General features: G+C 39.9%; 1 protein-coding gene across 1 annotated transcript; it reads right to left on the reverse strand.

Annotated features, from left to right (window-relative positions):
- Positions 1-166: 166 nt before the first annotated feature.
- On the reverse strand, positions 167-22,057 carry csgalnact2 (chondroitin sulfate N-acetylgalactosaminyltransferase 2). The gene is made up of 8 exons (XM_023821573.2): positions 21,552-22,057; positions 17,166-17,933; positions 15,475-15,691; positions 3,064-3,165; positions 2,598-2,776; positions 1,899-1,993; positions 1,704-1,785; positions 167-1,592 (listed from the first exon to the last, which is right to left on the reverse strand). Exons 2-8 carry the CDS (start codon positions 17,815-17,817, stop codon positions 1,282-1,284), a joined length of 1,638 nt encoding a protein of 545 aa, XP_023677341.1. The 5' UTR covers positions 17,818-17,933; positions 21,552-22,057; the 3' UTR covers positions 167-1,281.
- Between the last annotated feature and the right edge of the window lie 1,544 nt (positions 22,058-23,601).

The raw sequence follows: 23,601 nt of genomic DNA on the forward strand, positions 1-23,601 counted from the left end.
CCTTTCAGCTTGCTTTTAAAGTGTACTGGATGCTGTCAACAACGTAAATTTAATCTACTTGTATAAAGTCCTACACCTGGAGGCAATTTATAAGGTTATAAGATTACAACAGCCAACGCAGACTTCGTCCCATCACACCAGTAACACAGGAAGTGGGGTGGGCTGCTTCCATAAAAACTGGGTTTAATTAATTTCTTAAACTTCTTGAAGCATAAGACAATCCAGAACAGTTAGAGAGAAGATAAAGGCAGAGCTCTACCCAGACCAATACTGCAGTTAAAACACTTTAAAAGGTCCCCATGAATAAAACACACAGGAGCAACAAATCTGTGAATTTAAGGAAGCTCGATGTCAGTTATTCAAGTTAGGACAAAAACAATCCAGTAGAAGTAAAGCAGCACAGAAGTGAAATCAAGCTGATATTAGAAAATTAACAACTTTATGCATAAATCCCAATGGGAGAAAGGCCTGGTCAGGGTTGTTCGATGCTGTCAAGTACTGTGAGGTTTCAGATACTTCCTGACAGTCTGATCACTGCCTAGAGTAAATCCTATGTTATCCTCTCAAATCACAGGCATATACCTGGGATAAATTAAACAAATCCCTGAAAAACATTTACAGGCCACTGGGAAATTTCAACCATTTACAGGCCACTGGGATGTTTCTGTGCCGAGAGCTGACATCACCTCATGATTTCAGCCAAAATGGACTTATGGGCAAGACGAATGTAACCAAAGCAAAATGTTTCTGAATGACAGTAAAAAGCACACTTTGCATCCATTATCCGTTGGACTACAGGGTGCTTTTTAGTGCTATTTCTGCAGGTCTAAGGAGAAGCCATCAGAGCAATGTGGCATGCATGTACCTCAGCTCAGCTGCTCCTGGTTTATTCCTTATGAATTTGCCACGTATCACACATATCTTCATACTTATGAATACTTGTGGGAAAAATGAGTAAAATTGAGGTGCCTTTATGAACAGGATTTTTTTTTGCAGAGCCACTCAAACACTGAATGTTATTTTTTAGGATACATAGTGGAAACAGGACATCAGCCTGTAAAAGGGACAGACAAATGCTCATTTTACTCTAACTCCCTTTCCTTCATTAGACAAATCAATATAATAATGTTAGAAATGGACTTAATTTCAAACTGATTTGTGGAAGACAAAGACAGTATTGTGCTTCATTTCAAGAACAAGCTAGCTTTGTTCATTCTCTTCCTTTCCTGCCTCAGCAGTGAACTTCACTTCTTCTTGCTCTGCGTGATCTTCAGGCCCCGCCTACTCATTAGGTCTTGCCAACTCGTCAGGCTTGCTCTGGACCTTGTAGGCCTGCTTGCGAAGGTGCTGTTCGATCTCGTCCCGGAACACCAGCATGCCTAAGTGAGAATGTGAAGCTTCATTCATGGCCTTGGACTGGATACACATGCGGTACTGTTCTGGGGTCAGCTCATCTGCACAAAGCTTCTCGTGCCACAGGTGGAAGAGGCCAGATACGGGCGTCCGCACGACGACAAACTCGCTTCGCAGGTACTTTCTGTACAGGTGGACATCCTCCACACCCCAGCCTTTCACTTCAAGATCAAAGCCTCCTGAAGAGAAGGAGAAATTCAAAGATTTGTAAACAGGAACATGACTCACCAAGAAAGCTCTGACAGGTGGAATAAAAGCCTTCTCTCTACTGTGGGTGTCTCCACACATACCAATGCTGAGAAAGTCTGAACGATACTGGCAGGTCATCCCAAATCCAAAGTCTCTCCAGAAACCAGCATCTTTTTTATGAACCTGAAAAGTCCAAAAAATGTTACAATCTCCTGAAAGCTTATAAAGAATCGGCCAACTGGTACAATACTTAATAATATTGTCAGGCGATTTATAATATTTCTGGAAATACTCACAAGCTGATGTTCAATGCTGGGAGATAGCTCCAGGTTCCCATAAACGATGGCAGGATTGTACAGGCTGAAGACCACTGGATAAAAAACTCTTCTGCCTAAAGAAAGAGGAATGTTAAGAATTAACACAAAACAGAGCCAGTAATTCATCTCAAACTGAAAATACCAACATGCATCTCAAAACATCCTTCTTCAAAGCACATTTCCAGTATAGGGTCACACACTATAGGGACTACTGAGACAAAAATTAGCCTAAATGCATGCTTTTGGAGTGTGGGAGGAAACTCCTAGGGGAAGACCCAGGGCACACTGGCTTGGGAGCGCCTAAATGTCGTCCTGGGAGAGGAGGAAGAGGTAGCTAGGGAGACTGAGGTCTGGGCACCTCTGCTCAAACTGCTACCCCCACGACCCAGATGAGCAGTGAAGAATGAATGGAAGCATGGATGGATGAGTGGATGGATGAAATTCAGAGAGAACATACAAAGAACACTAGTATTGCAGGAGTGGGATTAAAAAAGGCTGTTCTCTTAAAATACACAAAATACAAGAAAGACATATATATGTAAAGCAGGCCATTTACCTAACTAAAAGGATTAGTTTATTTTGGAATGTTTTTAGACAACTACCACTGTACCAAACATATTGGAATAAAGCGATGTATTTGTAAAGCAGAGCAGAAACTGACAGAATCGGGAGCGATACCTGGAGATGTATTAAGCCGACATGTGTTGAGGAACTCAGGGCTGAAGTAAATGTCAACATCACAAAAGAACATCAGCACGTCACTGTTCCCCCATGCGTGGGCCCCTATATTTAAACCCCGCCCCCGTGAAAATTCCTCATCCACAGGGATCAGGGTGTAGTTGGAGAAGCTCTCTAGCCTATGAAATAAAGACAGGAAGCCTCATCAAACACTCTAAGGCAAGACAAACAAAGTTCAAGACAAACGGCCTCCAAGGACAGATTGTACAGATTTGGGGACTAACACAAGCCAGAGAGATAAATATTGATTTATTTACCTACCTACTTGAGTACCAGTATTCCACAGCACTCCACACCCCACTAGAAATTTATCTGCAAAATTTCTCTACAAATTTTAATGCAGAAGTAAAAAGGTTATGTTTTATAGATTCTATGTAGGGAAAGTAACAACATTCTAAACACGAACCTGGAGACTTTCTCCAAGGAGGATTTCACCTCCTGAAGACCTTTCTGTCCAAAATAGACGACAGTGAGATGCACCCGCTTGTCATGCTGTATGCAGACCTCCCTGGAATGAGAGTGACACGATCAGGAGGCATAGTGGAGCGCAGCAAAGCAAGGACGAGTGCAAGGTCATTGGGAAGCATGGCAGACTGCAGCAAAGCAAAGAGGAGCTTAACAACTCCATGAGTATATTTGCACACACTGAACCCTTTTACTAAAAAGAGGATTTTGCCCACATGCCAAACTAACTTATAGCAAAACACTGGCTGAGATAAAGTACAACCTAGAGGTGGATGATGTGACCAACATGACACATCACAATATTTTTGGGAGGAATAACAATCCAAGATATACATCACAATTTTTTTGTTTACAAGCCAACCAAACTGGAATATATGTAATGGTAACTGACCATACCACTTAACCAGAAATTCCATCCTTAGAAAAAACACTGCTTATAGCATCATAATAAACTTAAGGTATGTAAAATGCTGTACATATAAAAGAAATTGACTAATATAGCAAAAGTGTTTTTTACCGTTTAATACTAAAGTAGTTTTTTTGTACAAATTAGCACTTCACCTTGGTCAATAACTGTGCACTTCTGAACTTAATTTACAACAAATAATGGATAAAACTGGTTGTGTTAGCACCTGTTGTAAAAACAGTATCTTTGCAACGTTTGCAAATTAAAGTAGATTGATCCATGGAGGATTTCATAAATTCAAGCTTACTGTTGCAGCCTCCAAACACGCAGGCTTCACATAATAGGATAGATTTGGGAGGATTAGTATGTCCTGTTCCTTTATACAGATTAAAAGAATATTTTATAATACATTAAGTACACTTTAATTACTATTACAGTTGGGCATGGGTGGTTTTATTTTGAAAAGATACAAGTGACATAGGTGATGTTTTCTCATATTTGTTTTATAATTGTCGGAGTAACAATGCAAAGGGAATGACAAGCCGTTTCAGCTGAAAACAATGCATTTCACTTTATTTCAATTAAAATGCAAGGTTGCCAATTTTGGTCAGCTGTCAGTGAGATTTTCGATTCGGGCCTATGTGTACACACATGCATTTACATGTATAACAGTTTTTTTTTTTTTGTTTACCTTGTAAGTGGTCTGTAGGGTTTGCAAACTACCCCAACGCTTTTGATGTAGCAAATCTTAGGTTTATAATGGAATAATATAGATTTGCCATAAGATTTCTTGAAAGCATGAGCCTCACGCCAGATGCGTGAGAGTTGGCAACCAGGAAACCTATGTTGTTTGTTTCACCTGGGTTTATTTGCCTAAAAAAATAACATAGTGGTTAAACAACGTAAACTTTGACGAAAATGAAGTCACCAGTGAACTATGTCTATAAAAAATCTATAAAATACTGCATCTGAAAACTTTTCAGCTGTAGGATTTCAGGACAGGGAAGCCACTCTGTTAGGAGGATTATGGCTTTTTGGTTATAAGAACATAAGAACATAAGAAATTTACAAACGAGAAGAGGCCATTCGGCCCATCAAGCTCGTTTGGGGAGAACTTAACTAATAGCTCAGAGTTGTTAAAATCTTATCTAGCTCTGATTTAAAGGAACCCAGGGTTTTAGTTTCCGCTACACTAGCAGGAAGACTATTCCTTACTCTAACTACACGCTGTGTAAAGAAGTGCTTCCTCAAATTTGTTTTAAAATGTTCTCCCGCTAATTTCCACTTATGGCCACGAGTTCTAGTATTTAGACTAATATTGAAATAGTCATTTGGCTGAACAGCATCCAGACCCGTTAGAATCTTATAGACCTGAATCATATCCCCCCTTAGTCTCCTTTGCTCAAGGCTAAACAGATTCAGTTCCGCTAACCTCTCCTCATAAGACATTCCTCTAAGACCAGGAATCATTCTCGTAGCTCTTCGTTGCACCTTTTCTAAGGCAGCAATATCCTTCTTGAGGTATGGTGACCAAACCTGCACACAGTATTCTAGGTGGGGTCTTACCAAGGAATTATATAAGTGTAACATCACCTCCCTTGACGTTAGGAGCGCGATATACTTTACGTGAGGCGCACACAACACAAGCAGTGTTTTTTTTATTATATTATTAACAACAATCAATACAATTACCAAACATAAATATGTAGATTGCAGATAGCATACCATAGCTTATGTACTGAATCGTATACAGGATTTATACCTTGAAAACCAGTTTAAACAAAATATATTACAACTACTACAGAATGTAGGCATATATACATATACACAAATGTCTGCACAATAATACATGTTCACATAAACATAATAATAAAGTAAATGAATACTACATAATCCAGTGGTGATGCTACCGAAAGCTTAAGTAAGTTGTACTTTTCAATATATTCAGTGAGTTTAACACTGTTTTTGTTCCTCATACATTTTATAATTTTAACAAATAAAAAAAATCTTTTTTTTGTTTTGTTTTTTAAATATAGTCAGTATAGGATGGGTTTTGATAACACTACATTTTTGTATAAAAAACGCAGCTAAAATACATAAGTTAAGAAGGTATTAATCATTATGTTCATTACTCCAGAATACATATTTTACCTGAATATAATTAAATAAGTCTATTTTTAGATATTTTTTTTTGTATCATGCCATTGTATGAAATCTTCTCAAAAACCTTTGGAGCATGGACACTGTAAAAACAGATGTTCAGCTGTTTCAATACCCTTGCAGAACTGATGATAGCTTCCATCAAAATTAAATCTTATCCTTAAGAATTCGCAAGATGGATAAATGTCATTAAGCAATTTAAAATTAAGCTCTTTAGCACTGGGTGAAATAGGAAAATTTAAATCTTTTAATGGACTTGAGTGAATTTACAAAAGCTCACATATGTTCATGTGTAAGTTTAATCAAGATGCCCCACAAAAAATTAACTAAGCCTATTGCCTGTGGAATTTGTTCTTTGTCGCTGAGAAAAATTGTTGTATCGTCAGCAAACTGACATATGGATAATTGCTCTCCAAATACCTTGAGCTTCTTTATAGAGGCATCTTGTTTTATTAAAATACCTAACATCTCCACTGTAAAAATAAATAACAAGGGAGAGATGGGACACCCTTGCTTAACTCCGTGTTTAATTTCAAAACGTTGTGAAGTACTTAATGGGAGTGAAACAGAACTATTAATCCCCCTATAGAAGATCTTAAGAGTTAACTCATTACTCAAGCCAAAATGTTCTAAACAATTAAATATAGATAAATGTTAAAACCTATCAAAGGCCTTTTGAAAGTCAAAAAAAAGGAACCACCATCTTCAACCCACTCATTGTAATCTAATAGATCTACCACAATGGAACATTGTTCAGAATTGATCTACCTTTCATGAATCCTGGGTATTACCAATTATTTCTGAAAGACCATATTTGAGCCTATTAGCAAAAATTTTATAATCTGTACTGAGCAAAGTAATAGGTTGAAGGTTTTCAATATAACAGGAGTCTTTATCAGGTTTAGGTAGGAGAGTTATCAATCCTTGTGTCATTGAGGTAGTTAGAAATTGATCATGAATACATTCCAAAAATACCTTATATGAGATTTCTTATAGCATTCCTGCCCAGTCAATTACAATCAGTGACTTCATGGATGTTTTCCTTGTTCTGATATTTTGAATGAAATGATTAAGCTGCACATAGGCAAGACAGGTGCTGTAATTTACTGAAGTTTTATTTCTGACTGTAAACCTCTGTTTAAATATATGATGAATGTATGATATGCAGCCACGGGGAGTGGAGTGACTTACTGTATTTAGTCCTCCCAATTATGGTTGATGGGGGTTTAGGATTGGAATTCCATAGGCTTGGACGAGTGTTTACACCTGGTTGCTCACTTCATCTCCCCATCATAACTTCTTCAGTGGAACTCACCCCTACACCCTTCTCAAGCTGCCATTCACCATTATTGTCAACTAGTGCATCCCTTTTCTCCTACCTGTCGCCAAATTGAATTACTCTCAACTGGGCTTAAAATGGACCTAAACACGAGTCAGGACACTGGTCAGAACTCTCTGCATGGTGCAAGTCACATTTTCACAGACAGTTACATTTAAATGGCTATGGGTATCCAAAACGGTCTTTGTTGGAAGTGAGAATAAGTACTACAGGGAAAGAAATCTGTACCGCTCTTGACAAAAAGTAGTGGAGATTTTGCATTTGCTATATTGGTTGTATATGCCTATTTACTGGAATTTCTTTTCTTTTTTTGTAATGGTAGGTTCAAGGCAAATAGCTACACTTACTATAATTGGTAATAAGCATTTAAAACTTTTACTGTAGTTCAGTTAAATATTGAGACACACACACACACACACACACACACACACAATATACAGTGGTACCTCAGAACTTGAACGTAATCTGTTCAGAACTCTGGACTGAATCCTAAAAAGTTCGAGTTCTGATCCAATTTTCCCCATAAGAAATAATGGAAAACCAATTAATTGGTTCCCGACCCCAAAAAAATTACACCTAAATACGTTTTTATTTTTTTAGCATTTAAACACAAAATGAACCGGATAAAATAAGAGCATATAATGTACTAAACACATCTAAGCTCATTTTTCAAAACAGTAATTTGTAAAGCAAGAAAATAAATGTATCCAAACAATGTGTAAAGTTAAAAAAAATAAATAAATGTATCCTACCCCGATTGTCCGCTCCTTCCGTGTGCCACGCCCCCTCATTAACTCCATGTGGAATCCCCGTGTGATCAGCTGTTTCTGGTTGTTGTCATTAATCATGCGTATTTAGTCTGTGTTTCAGTTCGTTTCCCCAGTCCGGTCATTGTATTGTCCGTCTGCGTTATGCCTGCCTTACCTGTAATTAAACTCAGAATTCCCGATACCCTGACGTCTGCACCTTTGTCTCCGTTCTGTCCCTGCTCGGCACGACAATATTATTATAATTAAATGTATTAATGGTTTATTATTAATATTAAAATAATGAATTAGAAATCTATTTTTAAATGTATTTTATTATACAGTCAAACCCGGTTATGTCGCCGGCCTAGGGGGTTGCCAAAAAGCGTCGAGATAACCAATGATCGAGATAACCGAAAACCAATATGGCAGCAATATATTAAGCAGTATTGTGCTTGAAATTTATTTCTGTGCGTTAATAACTGAGAATATACATGCACGGGTTTTTGGTGTTTTTGGCATTTCCGCGATTTGTTTGACGCGATCGGCATGCTATAAATATGTACATACATGTTGGTTAACAAAAGGCATATGTGCACCAAGTAACAGCAGAGATTTACCAGTATACAATAAAAACCACCGTCGTTTCTCGATACAAACCTTTAATTATATTCTCCAACATTGCAAACACAAAGATCGCTCACAAAAATCACAAAAAACCTGCGGCGTGTACTGTAATTCGTTTTTACAAAAAGCTAACCAGTTTCAAAATTAAATTCACGAGTCATTTCGCTCTGACACAAAGTATCATACACGCGGTTACTATGGTTTCTTTACAAAGTCTAAAATGCTTTGTTGCTTTTGCCTTTAACAGTCTGCTTGAAAACAAATGCTTCAATATTATTTATGCTGTCTAAAAAAGTTTTACCTGCATCACGTTTCACCGCTGCGTTGTTCAGCAAATTACCATGCGAATGCGATTTGAATACGCGCTGTTTAGCACTTGTGATACATTTTTAAAAGCCGGCGAATCGTCACGGGGATCGAGATAACCGATGTTAAGTGCCGATTTTGGCCCTCTTTTGTGCTCGAGATATTAGGGTTCGGAGACATAAAAGAATCAACATAACTGATGAGAAAATGCTAAGACAAAGAGGGAATTTGGCGGTTCCACTTCAAAAACGTCGACTTAATAGGGCTGGCGAGTTAACCGAGGACAAGATAAATGGGTTTGACTGTATAACATTACTGTTACTATCATTGTAAATGTATTTTTACTGTCTAAATATTTGTATTCAGCTAGTGTAAACATGAAGGATGCTATCACAGCGAATGCAAGGCTGAGACTGAAGCCCTTTGTTTCTGCTGAGAGACGTGCAGCACGACTCATTTCCCCGCGCGTACAAGTTCTTAGGTCAGCGCTCACAGTTCGACTTCAGATTCAGATCGAGTTCTAGGTAATTCGAACTTGTTGGTTCAACTTTTAAGAAATTCGAGTTCTAATGAGTTTGAGAACTGAGGTACCACTGTATATGAAATACGTCCAGCTATCCCAAATCCTACAAAAAAATCTTTTAAAGATTAACGTATTGTATGCATTCAGAAATAAAAGTGAACATAGTGGTGTGTGTATTCAAGTATTCAATGTTCAGTGAATTAAGGGTTGCTGTCAATGAGGCTTACTGTCATAGACCTCACTAATTAAGGGGAATGGGTGGTGTCAGATGAAAAAGAATTTTGCCTTATTTAAATTTCCAATGAATTATATTAGTTTGAGTTGGACAAACTTCAGTCAGTTTCAATTAGTTCATGTAATAATTAGATTTTACCTGTACAGTGGTACCTCGGTTCTCGAACTCACTAGAACTCGAATTTCTTGAAAGTCGAACAAACCGGTTTGACCTAGAACTCGATCTGAATATCAGAAGTCGAACCGTGAACGCTGTAGTCATACTACAATGCAATTCTTACTTCAATGCCTTCTTCACAGACTGGACGATTAACCAAATAAAGCAGCGCAAAATTACAATAACTAACAATAAATAAACCACTAACTTACGTGTACTATTAGAGCATTTATGTAATTTATTTAAACTTGATTTTACCAGGTAAATTAACTGAAAACCAGTTCTCACTGCTTTACGTGATATTCGGGAGAAATAGCAGATTACGCATCGGAACTGCCTGGGATACAAACGTCATGCGTGTAACTAAGCTCTTCAGCCAATAAGGGCAAAGGTGTGTCGCCACGGAGGCGGTTCCAGTTTGTGCAGCTGGGTGAGAGGTGGCAATGCATCTAACCGTAATGCATTGCGTCAGGATCAGAATGCGTTGCTTTAAGCCAGCACTGTAAGCAAGTCGAACGCACCCAATGACCGGACTGGGGAAACAAACTGAAACGCGGACTTAATACAGAGGACTAATAACAACAACCAGAAACAGCTGATCACAAAGGGATTCGACACAGTGTTAACGAGGTTTGAGTTGAACTAACTGAAATTATACTGCATGGGTGTACATAGAGTTGGGGCCTACATATATTAATTGGATAGAGATCCTGCCCACAATTTAACTGAGTTTATCCAACAAGTTTTTTTTTGTGAGTGAACACAGATAAAGTGGTTACATGGACTATATAAGGATAAGTACCCCGATTTTAATTGAAGCTTTGAAGAAAATAAGATGGTTTATATTTAGGCTGTAGGTCTCTCAAATCTATATCTGGTGCACAATGACACCGGTAATGACAATGACCGGTATACCACCCACCCCTAATGGGCAATTTGGTTAAATATTTTATCACAATTGTTTCATATCACTGAATAATGAAAATTACAATAATGTAATTAATAAATCATTATTTCCAATAATAATTCAATGTGTCTTTACTTTGAGGCTCCATTTATGCTTTATTCCCTTTGGATACCCCTTAAACAGAACATGAAAAAGATGACATTGATCGAGCATCTTCAATCTTCAGTACGGGACTTTCGGTTTGCTGCGCATATGTACCGAACGAATACAGCAAAAGCAGAACCTTTGTGTGTTTGTACGTTTCCCTGAGCAACATTCAGAGGTGGATGAAGGACGGATGAAGCCTCACCACTATGCATACGTGTGTACGTTCTAAAGCACAGGTGTCAGACTCCAGTCCTGGAGGGCCGGAGCCCTGCACATTTTTGGGTTTCCCCTCGTTTAACACACCTGATTCAACTTCTTGTGCTAATTACCACATAGCTGTTGAGCTGAATCATTTGTGGTGGAACAGGGAAAGAACTAAGCTACACAGGGCTCCGGCCCCCCAGGACTGCAGTTTGACACCCCTGTTCTAAAGTGAAGCTGGATATTTCTAATGTGAATACAACTACAGCACTGGTATTTTTTTAATTCTGCACCATAATGGATATTTATTTTGTTATGCTTTGTATTTTTTAAGACCATATTTACACTGCACAGTCCTAATATGAAGCTGAAAGCTGCTAATGCGAATACAGTACAGATCAGGTGCAGCTAATTTTCTTAATGTGCACATTAATGTATATATCATTTTTATTTACGTGACAGAATATTTATTTTGATTTACAGTGGTACCTCAGTTCTCAAACTCATTAGAATTGTAATTTCTTAAGTCGAACCAACCAGTTAGGAAATTAAATTACCTAGAACTCGATCTGAATCTCAGAAGTCAAACCGTGAACGCTGACCTAAAATAACTTGTACGCGTGGGGAAATAAGTCACACCGCACGTATCTCAGAGGAAACAAAGGGCAACGCTTCAGTCTCAGCCTCGAATTTGCTGTGATACGATCGTGCATGTTTACACAAGCTGAATACATGTATTTAGACAGTAAAAATACATTTAGACAATGATAGACAGTAACAGTAATTATTATCATATAATAAAATACATTTAAAAATAAAGATTTCTTATTCATAATTTTAATATTAATAATAAACCATTAATACATTTAATTATAATAATATTGTTGTGCCAAGCGGGGACAGAAAGGAGACAAAGGCGCAGACGTCAGGGTATCGGGGAATACCGGGTTTAATTACAGGTAAGGCAGGCAAAACGCAGATGGACAATACAATGACCGGACTGGGGAAACAAACTGAAATGCAGACGAAATACTGAGGGCTAATGACAACACCCAGAAATGGCTGATCACACGGGAATTCCACGCAGGGTTAACGAGGGGGCGTGGCACACGGAAGGAGCGGACGATCGGAGCAGGACACATTGTTTGGATACATTTACTTTACAAATTGCTGTTTTGATAAATGTGCTTAGATGTGTTTAATACAGTGTATGCTCTTGTTTTATCCGGTTCATTTTGTGTTTAAATGCTACAGAAAACATTTAGGTGTAATTTTTTGGGACCAGGACCAATTAATTGGTTTTCCATTATTTCTTATGGGGAAAATTCTATCAGAACTCGAACTTTTTAGGATTCGATCCGGAGTTGCCCAGATTAAGTTCAAGTTCTGAGGTACCACTGTACTTAGTTAAATTTCAGTTTTTTATTAGTAGGTTGCAGCAGTACTGAAAGACTACTTTGTTCAGTAAACCACTGTTTAATAAAGAAAAAGAAACAATTTATGCTGTTTCCTTTACTTCCTGTACCGAAAACGTACCAAACAATGACTTCAAAACCAAGGTAAGTACCCAACTGTGATTTTTGTGTACCGTTCAACCCCTATAATATACAGTAGAACCTTGGAACTCAAACTCAAAGGTGTGGTACTTTCTGATTGGAAGCATGCCAATATAATGTCCATCTTCAAAAAAAAGGGGATAGAAGTAATCCAGCAAACTATCAGCCAATCAGTTTAATTTGCATAAGTGGAAAAGTAATGGCAACTATAATCCAAGTGAAAATGGTAGATGACCTGGATTCAAATAACATTCTGAGGGAGAGCCAACATGGATTTAGGGGAGGTAGATCTTATTTAACTAATCTACTTGAGTTCTTTGAGGAAGCTACAAGAGAAATTTATCACAAAAAGGCCTAAAATGTGATCTACTTAGATTTCCAGAATCTAATCTAGCCATTAGTGGGAGAACATTTTAAATTGGATTTGAGAAAGCATTTCTTCTGTCTTCCTTTTAGTGTAGTGCAAGTTAAAAACCCTGGGTTCCTTTAAATAAGAGCTAGATAAGATTTTAACAACTGAGCTATTAGTTGAGTTCTCCCCAAACGAGCTTGATGGACCAAATGGCCTACTCTCATTTGTAAATTTCTTGTGTTCTTATACCTCTTAACTCAACCAACTGGGTCTGCTGATTTTTTTTCGACTTGTACCTCAACTGAAATGTTGGAACTCAACTCTACCAATTTGGACTTTGAATGGGGTCGATCGAGATGAATTTAGAGGCAACTCAACTGAAAACTCGGAACAAGACAAAACAAAGCAGACTTGCTAAAACTTGCACGTCTCTGATGCACTCTGAGTGCATGTGCATCTACTCTCTCTTCAGAGAATGGGATTGTAATTTATTTCATGTTAATTGCTTTTGTATGTGTGCTTTTTGTGTGCATTAGTTTTATATTGATTGTTAATGCTTTTTATCATTAGTTAGGTAGGTAGATTAGTTGAAATAGGCAATCATTTGGGGGTCTGGAATGGATTAAATTAATTTACATTATTCCTTATGGAGAAATTCAACTTAGACCTCGACCAAATCACAACTCGACCAGCATTCTCAAACAAATCGTGTTCAAATGTACCACTAAATAATTTTAGTCGTAGGGTGCAACACTAGTAATATAGCAACAGCATGGTTTATTACTGGATTTTTTTCTGACTCTCACCTGGCTCATAAAATAAAATTCCGTTTTGAACCAATGCAGAATGCGAATGAAAGCTGCAACACTAATGCTGGTGTCTGTGACTCAAGTACAGTAAAACCTCGGATTGCAAGTAACTTGGCTTGCGAGTGATTTGCAAGACAAGCAAAATTTTAGAATAAATTTTAACTTGATAAACGAGTGAGTTCTTGCAATACGAGTATTACGTATACGCTTTGCCAAGTGTCACGTAGTCACAACTGAGCCAATGATTCTTCTCTCTCTCTCGCTGCGGGATTGTGGGTAATCATTTCCCATGCTCGGTCTCAGTTGGTGTGACTCACTCATATAGTCAAAATTTAGTAGAAAAGCACCACCTGAATAAGGGTGTAGCAGTGCGAGCAATGAATCTGTTTTACAACAATGCAATGTCCACATTTCCGCAAAATCGAAAAAAAGCAGCTGTCATTGGATAGGTTTCCTTGTTAAAGTCGCACAAAAAGAAAAAGATTCCAGTGAGCCAACAGATAGCAGTGATTCCGTTAGTTATAGTGAAAGTCGTCCTACAAAAACCCTCCTCTTCCCCTCTCCCTCACACTATCCATGATTTGTTTCAAAGGTAAAGTGCAGGTTAATTTGTTTTATGTATTTTTACTTTATATTTCGTATTAATCATTTTTATATGAATATTTTTGGATTGTAGAACGAATCATCTGAGTTTCCATTATTTCTAATGGGAAAATTCGGTTTGATATAAGAGTGCTTTGGATTACAAGCACGTTTCTTGAACAAATTATGCTCACAATCCGAGGTTTTACTGTACTTGCATTCTGTATTTTCTCCTGGATGGCAATGCTTAGCGTGATGAAATTTGTAGTATTTTGAATTTTAGTTGCCGTGAGTTTTTGACAGAAATTACAACACACAGCACCAGTCTGTTGCATGTCAGACTTCTTTAAAAACTGCCAAAGTACGGCTACACACCACTGTCTTTTTATATGGTTTATCCACAACAACTCCTTTTTAAAAAGAAGGTGTGGCTGCTGATACCAGCACTGAAGATTCCTATATGTGAGGGCTTCTCTCTTCCAGGACTTAAATGTATTACCGAAGCAGTAGTATGTGGGGTGCACCACTAACTCAACAAACCTTGCTGTGCATTTGTTGTGCATAGGTTGCCCATTTTCAAAACAATGTGTGTGGCAGGCCAGGGGCCTGTACTACGAAACGGGGTTACTGGCTTATCGCGGTAGCTTCTCGAATTTAAGGTAGTCTGGGCAAAATGTAAGTGAACGAATATGAAGTCCATTTAAACTGTGGTACCGTAAATCCATCGTTACCCCGATAAGCCAGTAACCCCAATTCGTAGTACAGACCACAGGTTTAGTTTTAGCACTGACGAAACTCTGCTGCTCACATCCTTTCTAATCGTTCTGAATTCTCTGTGGAATATTACTGTGTGGATTTCTCATGGACTGAATTTTACTGTGGACTTTCATTTTGGTTTCGCTGGATTAAACATTGGACATATTGGACGGGTTGCTTTCGACTTACCAGCTCTCCTGGTGAGTTGTATTTTGACTGTGTTGTCTTTTGTCTCCCTGCCTGTCCTATTGCATTCTCTTATTTGTCAAATCCCCCATTTCTGGTTTAACTGTCTGCACTTTTACTCCATTGCCGGTCCAGACAAGCAGTCGCAGAGAAACATAATTTCATGCAGAACTATCACTGAGCATTTGCCACATTGATATTGAGAAAAATTATATTGCGATAATTATCGCCATCGTTTTATTGTCCAGCCCTAACTGCAATTAAACCTGAATTTTGTGAATTGTTTAGTTAAAAAAAAAAAGTGACAGGAAAGGCAGAGGTGAGGCACCCATGCCAGCATGCTACTTCAGCACCTTACCTGAAGTTGTGAAGAAACTGCGAGAAGGCCTCAGTGCGGCCTGAGAGTGGCACAATGATGTTGATGGCAGTATTGGTGAGGTCCACAGCCGTGCTGCGCACCTTCATCAGTGGCCCAAACGGCCGAAACAAGGTTACGTGGTGGAAGCTGCTGGTGCCCTCCTTGCTGTAGAAGAGCTCATACAGAGACCCTTTGTCTCTCTCAGTCCTGTACAGACCTGGAAACAGAGCCGGGTTCGAGAACACTCAGCGTTTTGAAATTCAACAAAAAAATGCCACATGCTCTCAAAGAACTAGTACAGTGTGAAATCTAAGAAATACATGTCTATAAGGAATTACAGGGGGAGTTATGGAAAAACCTAAAGTGCACACAAGCACAGAGAAAATCAGCATATGGTTATAAAAAAGGGGTGATTCTGACTTTGTAAAGACCCAAGAGTTTACCAGAGGTAAGGCCTTCATTTTCCCTTTCGCCAAGTATTTACATCTCAGTCAACATTAACTCCGCCAAAACTCATAAGACTCAAATTTATCTTAAGGCCATACAAAGTAATTGTATCTGGCCCCAAATGGAATGCATATGTGATACTCTATTATAAGTTCTCTTTAGACAATTCATCTTAAGATTTATAAAAAAATTTGCAGAGATTCTGTGTTTCACTCACTTAACAGTATTTTTAAAAACAAGGTTTTTGTGCCTGAGCAACTAGCCAGATTTGTAGGGATGTTACCCTGGTGCCCTGCGGTGGAATTTCAGCAGAGCCACCAACCAGTTAATACAAAATGTCTCATCCAGACGTGCTAATATTACACGTCTTTGACACAAAAGAGGAGAGAGAGAAAATGAACAAGAGAGGTCCTGCAGATTCTTGCCAGCAAGGGACAAAATTAAACAAGGCTTTTTTCATATAAACCAAATACAATTTCTTTCCCCCAGGAATGTCTCAGCTGCATCTCACAGGAAGCCACATAGAGGCCTGCTAGTATAGTCAGTGATACCCATCATCAAACAAGGCATTCATTCAGTCTGAGACTCTGGGAACCAAAAAAAACCAGACACTACCTCATCTTCCACACTCCAGACACGCTTACTCCAGGAGCAAATGCATCTTCAAATAAAGGAACATGGGACTCAAGGGTAACATCAACGTGTCAATGATGCCTTTACTCTTAAGGTCTAATGCTGAAACAATGCAACTCAAATACAAATCACACATCTGATCTAAATGTTAGTGAGTGAGGGTTTGAACCAGGTGACACCAATGACCTGATTCATGTAGGTACCAAGGGCAGAATTTTCACCTAATTTAAACCACAGATGACCACCCCCATACCACACATACAGTCCATTCTGAAGCACTGCAGTGCAACACAGAAAAATTCAGCCTTAGGAATAAAAGGTGACATCCTCAGCCTATGAACAAACAGAAAATGAGAGAACCTGTGGTGACTAGCTCAAAAACCGGACCAATACCAAGCTCTCACTGAATCTTGGGGACACATCAAGTTCTTCATTTCATGTGTTTACCCTCATAGCCCTGCTGAACCTGCAGCTTTCTCTGTGCAAAGAGATCTAATATAAAACTAACTCAGCTTCATATCCTTGTTTCTTGGGCCTCTGCATAATCTGCCAGAGACAGTGAGATTGCACCAAAACCTGGAAGTTTCCACTAAAAGGATGGGAAGTCGTACCTTCCACAAAATCACTCTCACTGTACATTTGCCTTTGCACGGGCACATCTTCGTCCTCTGGACCGTCATCCTCCTCCGGGTTGTTGATGACATCCAGGCCAGCTTCAATGACCTCCGCAAGCTCGTCCCTGCGATCCTTACGGACGGGTTTCTCCTCGGGGTGTCGAGTCAGACCCATCTCCAGCTGGTAGACCTTGGTGGTGGTAAAGCTCTCAAAGGCCACCAAGGCATACTCACTGGGGAGGCGGGCTCCAGTGCTCACCTCTGCCTTCTCAATCTGCCCATGGAGGAATTCCAGCAGGTCGCTGGGCTCCTGGTCGTGTGTCTCCACATGGGCCCGGCCTCCAGGATCCTTCTTCTCCTGCAGGGTCTTCAGCTTGTCACCCATCTCCTGAAGCTCCTGCTTCAGCTGGGCAATCTGACGCTTCAGACTGGACACGCGGCTGAGGTGTCGCTCCTCTTGCTCCTGCAGCAGCGTCTGGAAGTGCTCACGGCTATATGGATCGCCTGCAAAGCCGGGCAGGGCGGCACCGGCGTCACCGGCGGGACTGCATTCTAGCAGGTAGAGGAAGAGTGTGAGGAGCAGCACTAGCAGGAGACCCAGTAGCAGCCAGCGGGCCCGGGCCTGCAGGAGTGGCCCCCGTCTGGGCATCACGGATGGCTCTCAGGGGATGGAGGTCGCCATCCTCGTAAGCCGAGGAAAGCAACATCAACACTGGATAGAGGATGCAGAGATGGTCCAGGAACTGCTCATTCTGAACAGGCTTCCTGAAATGAGAAGAGATTCAGAACATCACCAATGCCCTTATCCAGGAGCTCAGGTACATAAAACCAGCATGAGACTAACTGCATGTTCTTTAAGGGTCTTTAAAAAATGTATTTGTATAAAAAGGGACACTTGTAAGAGATCACCTGTTTTCATATCACATACCGAGCCAGGTGTGGATTTGATCTTGTGGTAGAAATTTCGCTGAAGTCGATTTGTTTAAGAGTCTGACAAAACATTATTTCCGCAAAGCTTTGGGGGAACAGACACTCAGCAGTCTTTCTCTGTGTCTCGTGCTCTGTTCCCCGAACAACAAGTGCATACATCTTTTATAGCCAGAAACGCAACAGTTTACAGACAGTTCAAGGAGGGGTCAGATATCTATAGACACCAGTTACTTCTGTTAAACTGGACCCATTATCAGGTAAAGGCAGGGTTGACCATTTCATGATCATTCTAGTGATTACATCACCCTGTTCAAAACAAGTTCAGCTGAATTCCCCTTACGTTCCTTAGTTCTATTTTCATGTAACCTTGACCCCTAAAATACACACAATTCTTATAAATGTTTTCTGCAGCAGACTTGCTTCTCGGATTAGATCTGTACCTTGACCTTTTTGCAAAACAAGCTACCATACCAAAATATGTTAGTTCCTCTTACCTGTAATAATGAAAACCTATTACTTAAGCAAGCTTGCATTATATGTTTAGTATATTAAATGTTCCAAGGCAGAAATTAAACATTACAATCATCATATTTTAATCAACAGTGTTATCATAAGAACATAAGACATTTACAAAAGCTCGTTTGGGGAGAACTTAACTAATAGCTCAGGGTTGTTAAAATCTTATCTAGCTCTGATTTAAAGGAACCCAGGGTTTTAGCTTCCGCTACACTAGCAGGAAGACGACTCCATACTCAACTACATGCTGTGTAAAGAAGTGCTTCCTCAAATTTGTTTTAAAATGTTCTCCCGCTAATTTCCACTTATGGCCACGAGTTCTAGTATTTAAACTAATATTGAAATAGCCATTTGGCTGAACAGCATCCAGACCCGTTAGAATCTTAAGTTCCATTATTAACTACTGGTTGATTTTATATTGGATTTGCATAATCATGGATTTTTCTTACACAATCTGCAGAGCCCGAGAGCTCACAGACACCACAGAAGCTCATGACTAGGGCTGAGCGTTGTTCAAAATTTTCCGATACCAGTACCAGAAGGATACCTTGATTTCAATACCGGTTCAATACTTTTTCAATACCACTATGTTTGTAAATCAATTTCAACAACAACAAGAATACATTAAACATTTCAGCACTAATCTTTTATTTCATTTAGTCGGTTTGTTAGTTATTGGTTAGTTACTGTGATCATAACAGGACACAGCCTTTTATTTATACTTTACCAGGGCTGTCATGTTTTATGAGAAGCTTGGAGTAAGATCACGTGTTAGGGACGCAGCATGTCTCACGGTCAATGTGTGACACTTTAGAGCCCTGCATTCATCAGATCTTGCTCGGCCACTTCCACCTTGTCTGCACTCCATATATGCGCCTATCCATATAATAACGTGCTTACAGCAGGATGACATGCAACAAATGCCATTTTCTAATTGGCTATCAGTGGAGAAAACCACTGCGTATGTTGGTGCCACGCCCATTAATTCTATATAATGGGACACCTTGGTGTTATCCCTTACTTCTGTGAGCGTGTGAAATGGTTGGAATGAGTATGTCTCACAGTCAGTGCTTGAGATTTGAGAGCCCTGTTTTTACTTAAATGACCCCGACATATTTATAATTTATAAATCTGGCCAGCAGATCGATCTCTCATTTTCCACAGAATAAAAAAATTATGTATTGTTATCCCACTAATAAGCACCGACACGTTTCACCGCCAGCATTTGCTGGAGATGAATGCAAAAGGTATTCAGTTTTATTGAGGCACAAAAATAATACCATTTACTCTGTCTTATTTTCTACACTTCCGTGAAACTTCCATGTTAGTACCCGTGCTTGTGGCCAAGCAATCACCAAGTGATAACTATCAGCACCTCCACAGAAGTGTCTCTGAGGACCAGCAATCAGACCAAGTTCCAATGATCTCGCTCACACACACGTGTATACACATCACACCAATTCTCACTCTCTCCAGGTGTTTCACGTGATATACAATGATGTGGTCAGCCGCTATATGGGCATATTTGGGCATAAATGAGGGGCACATATGCAAGTCACACCATTGCTCCTACTTATAAAATTTAGGCACACTGTCTCCAAAAATGGTTGCAAAATGCAACTAAACGGTTATAGCCTGGAACCCTGAAGAGCTACACTGTTGATTTCTTAGGCATTTTTTGCACTGCGTGACAAACAAAAACAACATACATGCAACCCAGTTCACAAGTTTGTCTCTGGGCATATGTTTTTCCTCCGGCCTATATGATGTGTTCGTGAAACCTCAACAGGATTGCAGCATTTCGGACGGTACCACAAAAGTACCGAAGCTTGGTACCCAGCCCTACTTGTGACACAAATAAAACAGCTTTAGAACAAGACCAAGATGTTCAGACCAAATAGAACAGAATCAAGGACATTGAACACAATCTCAGAACTGTTGGAAATCCCAAAATAGGCCAAACCAAAGAAGTGAACTCTCAAACCCCCATTTGAAAATTCAAGATATCAACAAAGAAAACACCTGGGGTGACAATGATAGAAGCGGTCTGCCAGCCCAGTGAGACAGTGCACAGCAGGCAGCACAGAAGGCAGGCGCATCTGGTGGTACTACTCATGAAAAAGATGCTCAACATCACCAGCTCGGGGACGGGGACACATTAACACAACAAGGAATTTATACAGTACTTGAAAAACTTTGATTGGCAGTGGGCAACTTTTCGAGACCATCCAGATTAAGATATGTTGCCCTTTGTCTTACCTGGTTGGCTATTTCCCGGCAATATTGCTCAAAGTTGCCCTCTGAATCATCACCTTAAGAGATCCATTTTACCCCGTTTCAAGTTATCTGGGCTCTCACCCAGCGAGCCGAGCGGAAGGACTAACTGTGAAACTTTAAATAAATAATAATAATAATAATAATAAAATACATGCGTAAACCAGAGTTCCGTTTCCGTTAAGTTCAAGATGCACACCGATAGATAATAAAGCCAAATGGATAGCTGCTCTTCGTTTCCACTAAAACATAAAAAGCCGTGAGGCCTGGCGACGAACATGTAAATCCCCATCACAGGATGCACACATCCCTTTAACAAAGACACGTTTACCAGCAGCTGCCCAGGGCTTTTAAAGCCGCTCCAACTCCGGTCCAGCAAACTCGGCCACGCAGCTCAGAAGCGCGTCTTCCAGACACCGACCTCACACAAGTCGGCGGAAAAGAAGCGGATAGCGTCGGGTCCCGGGCTCCATCAGGGCCGTCGTTGGGGTATCTGGGTCCGCTATGGGCAGCCCAGCTCCACACCTTCGTCCCGACTCAACCCGCCCGTTTTCCGGCTCTTTTGTGGGCTTGTGAATGCCGCTTCCGCTATGCGACCTGAATAACCACACCGACTGACGCATAAAATGAATTATTAAAGTGCATTTGTTTCTAGGCACTTACCTGGGGGACGGCACCGACTCGCTTTTCAGCACTGACACGGCGCCGAGAATGGGAACTATGTGGCGAGCTGGAGCCGAGGCCGAGCACCGCATAATGCGCGAACCAAGTGGAAGACGTCATTTCCGGTGTTCCGGGCAATTCGGTTTCCCTATGTTTCCCCTGTCTATCAGGGAATAATGTTTCTCCTAATATTTAGTCAAATATGTATGTTTGATGTCTGAAAATCACTCAGGTACATTATTACATGTGAATACAGTAGATCGTCACGCATAATATAGTCTTATATAAGCAATACTATACCGTTTTCATCAAGAAATATCTCTATCCAGCGAATTAAATACTTTCATTTATTATCTGTAAAAACAAAAAACATCGAAAAGGCATGTGATGTTTTGAAATATATGGCTTGTTTACCTCAAGAGCTTCTTAAAAAGACATGAAAACAACAGCGAAACCGTGTACAAATCAGCGCGGGACAGGGGAAACATAGGGAAACTGAATTGCCCGGAAGACCGGCTCTCTGCCAAATCGAGCCGAGCTTTTTCTAAATGGAACTGCCGCCAGTTTCCAAACGCTTGTTTATTCGTATAAATAGCTGATAATGCAGGATACCACGTATACGCAGGTTAGCTCTAAAGAATTACTTTACTTGTTCTACTTGTGACACAATTAAGTTACTAGTGTAATCGGCGATTAAACTGTACTGGTTATGAGTCGAAGCAAATACATTAATACAATCCCACCAGAAACGTACCGCTGCGAGATTTTACATACAGACAGCATGGATATATCTTGTTCGGTCACTGTAATCAGAATTTAAAACGAGCAGCATGGTGAGATCTCAGGTCCGTAAAAGGAGGAAGTCCTCCATATCAGTGCTGGACGGCGAGTTTAACTACTGCAGTTCTGCGCCTGTCCTGAACATCACTTCACCCCGCTTCGGGTCCAACAGAAGGGGCATTTCTGGTACTTGACACGTCATAATAACAGTGTTTCCAAGAATGTATTGTAGCTTGGCGCAGCTGCAGTTTTACTATAGAAAAATAAAAAGGTAGGTGCCACTTTTGCGTGTGCTCTACCGGCTCAGTTGCCATTTCAGTGTGTCCTCTCCGGCTCAGCCCACATAATAATGTGACTTTAAGCTCTCATTTGCTTAATTTTCAAAGTCTCTAGTATTTATTTGAACACTAATAAATAATGGAATTGAAAATGCATGAGCTATAGGAACATATTTATTTATGCGCCACCCAGTGGTATAGAACGAAAGCCGGAAGACCACACGCTAAAGGACCGAGTATCGAGAGAAATATTTCTGGTGCGTTATGCTCAGTGACCACAGATAAAATACACATAGATGCCGCCTAGCTTTGTCCAAAAGCGTCTGGCTGCAGTACATGCACTCTCTGCCACAACAGAAAATGTATCCGTGGGATTGCTTCCTGATTACGATATGAAATAATATACTTAACGTGCACACAATTAAAATGCTGCTAAATAGGCTGCAACCTATGGAGGTAATATAAATGACAATTGTATACCATACTATTTAATAATTGTTTCAAAGAGATAGACCTGGGCCGGAATGCATAAAACTTCCTAAGAATGGTCTTAAAAATGGCCGTACACTTTGACTTAAGAGTTAAAAAAATCTTAGCAAAAAGTAGGACCTATGAGCATTGTATAAAGCTGCTAAAAGTAACTTTCAGCAAAGTCTAAGCCCAGTTCCTAAATGCTGACAGAGCCAGCATTTCACTTTGCTTTTTCATTTGAAATGGCAGTGTTCGTTCGCGAAAGCGAAAAAGCAAACGGTAATGCAAAATTTGCAATTGCATTTGAATTATGTCACACTTTATGCGTCCACATATGGAAAACGCAATTGCAAATGCAATTTGCAATTCCTTTTGAAAAATGTCCGGGATTCCCCTCCATAGCAGCCGCAAATAAGGTAGGTAGGTCACAGGACGGAGGAAATGACGAGACTGGGGAAGACTGACTCAGACGAGGACTAAATACAAAAGAGAACAATCAGGGAGGAACACCAGGTAATGAG

Source organism: Paramormyrops kingsleyae, chromosome 3 (genome assembly GCF_048594095.1).
Source record: "Paramormyrops kingsleyae isolate MSU_618 chromosome 3, PKINGS_0.4, whole genome shotgun sequence".
NCBI lineage: Eukaryota > Metazoa > Chordata > Actinopteri > Osteoglossiformes > Mormyridae > Paramormyrops > Paramormyrops kingsleyae.

What these genes read in the sequence shown, in the direction of transcription:
- csgalnact2 (XM_023821573.2), bottom strand. Translation starts at nt 17,817, where the DNA reads ATGCCCAGACGGGGGCCACTCCTGCAGGCCCGGGCCCGCTGGCTGCTA. An exon ending in TCGGCTTAATACATCTCCAG is followed by an intron (nt 1,994 to 2,597) that starts GTATCGCTCCCG and finishes CTCTTTCTTTAG; the next exon opens with GCAGAAGAGTTTTTTATCCA. An exon ending in CCAGCATTGAACATCAGCTT is followed by an intron (nt 1,786 to 1,898) that starts GTGAGTATTTCC and finishes TGGACTTTTCAG; the next exon opens with GTTCATAAAAAAGATGCTGG.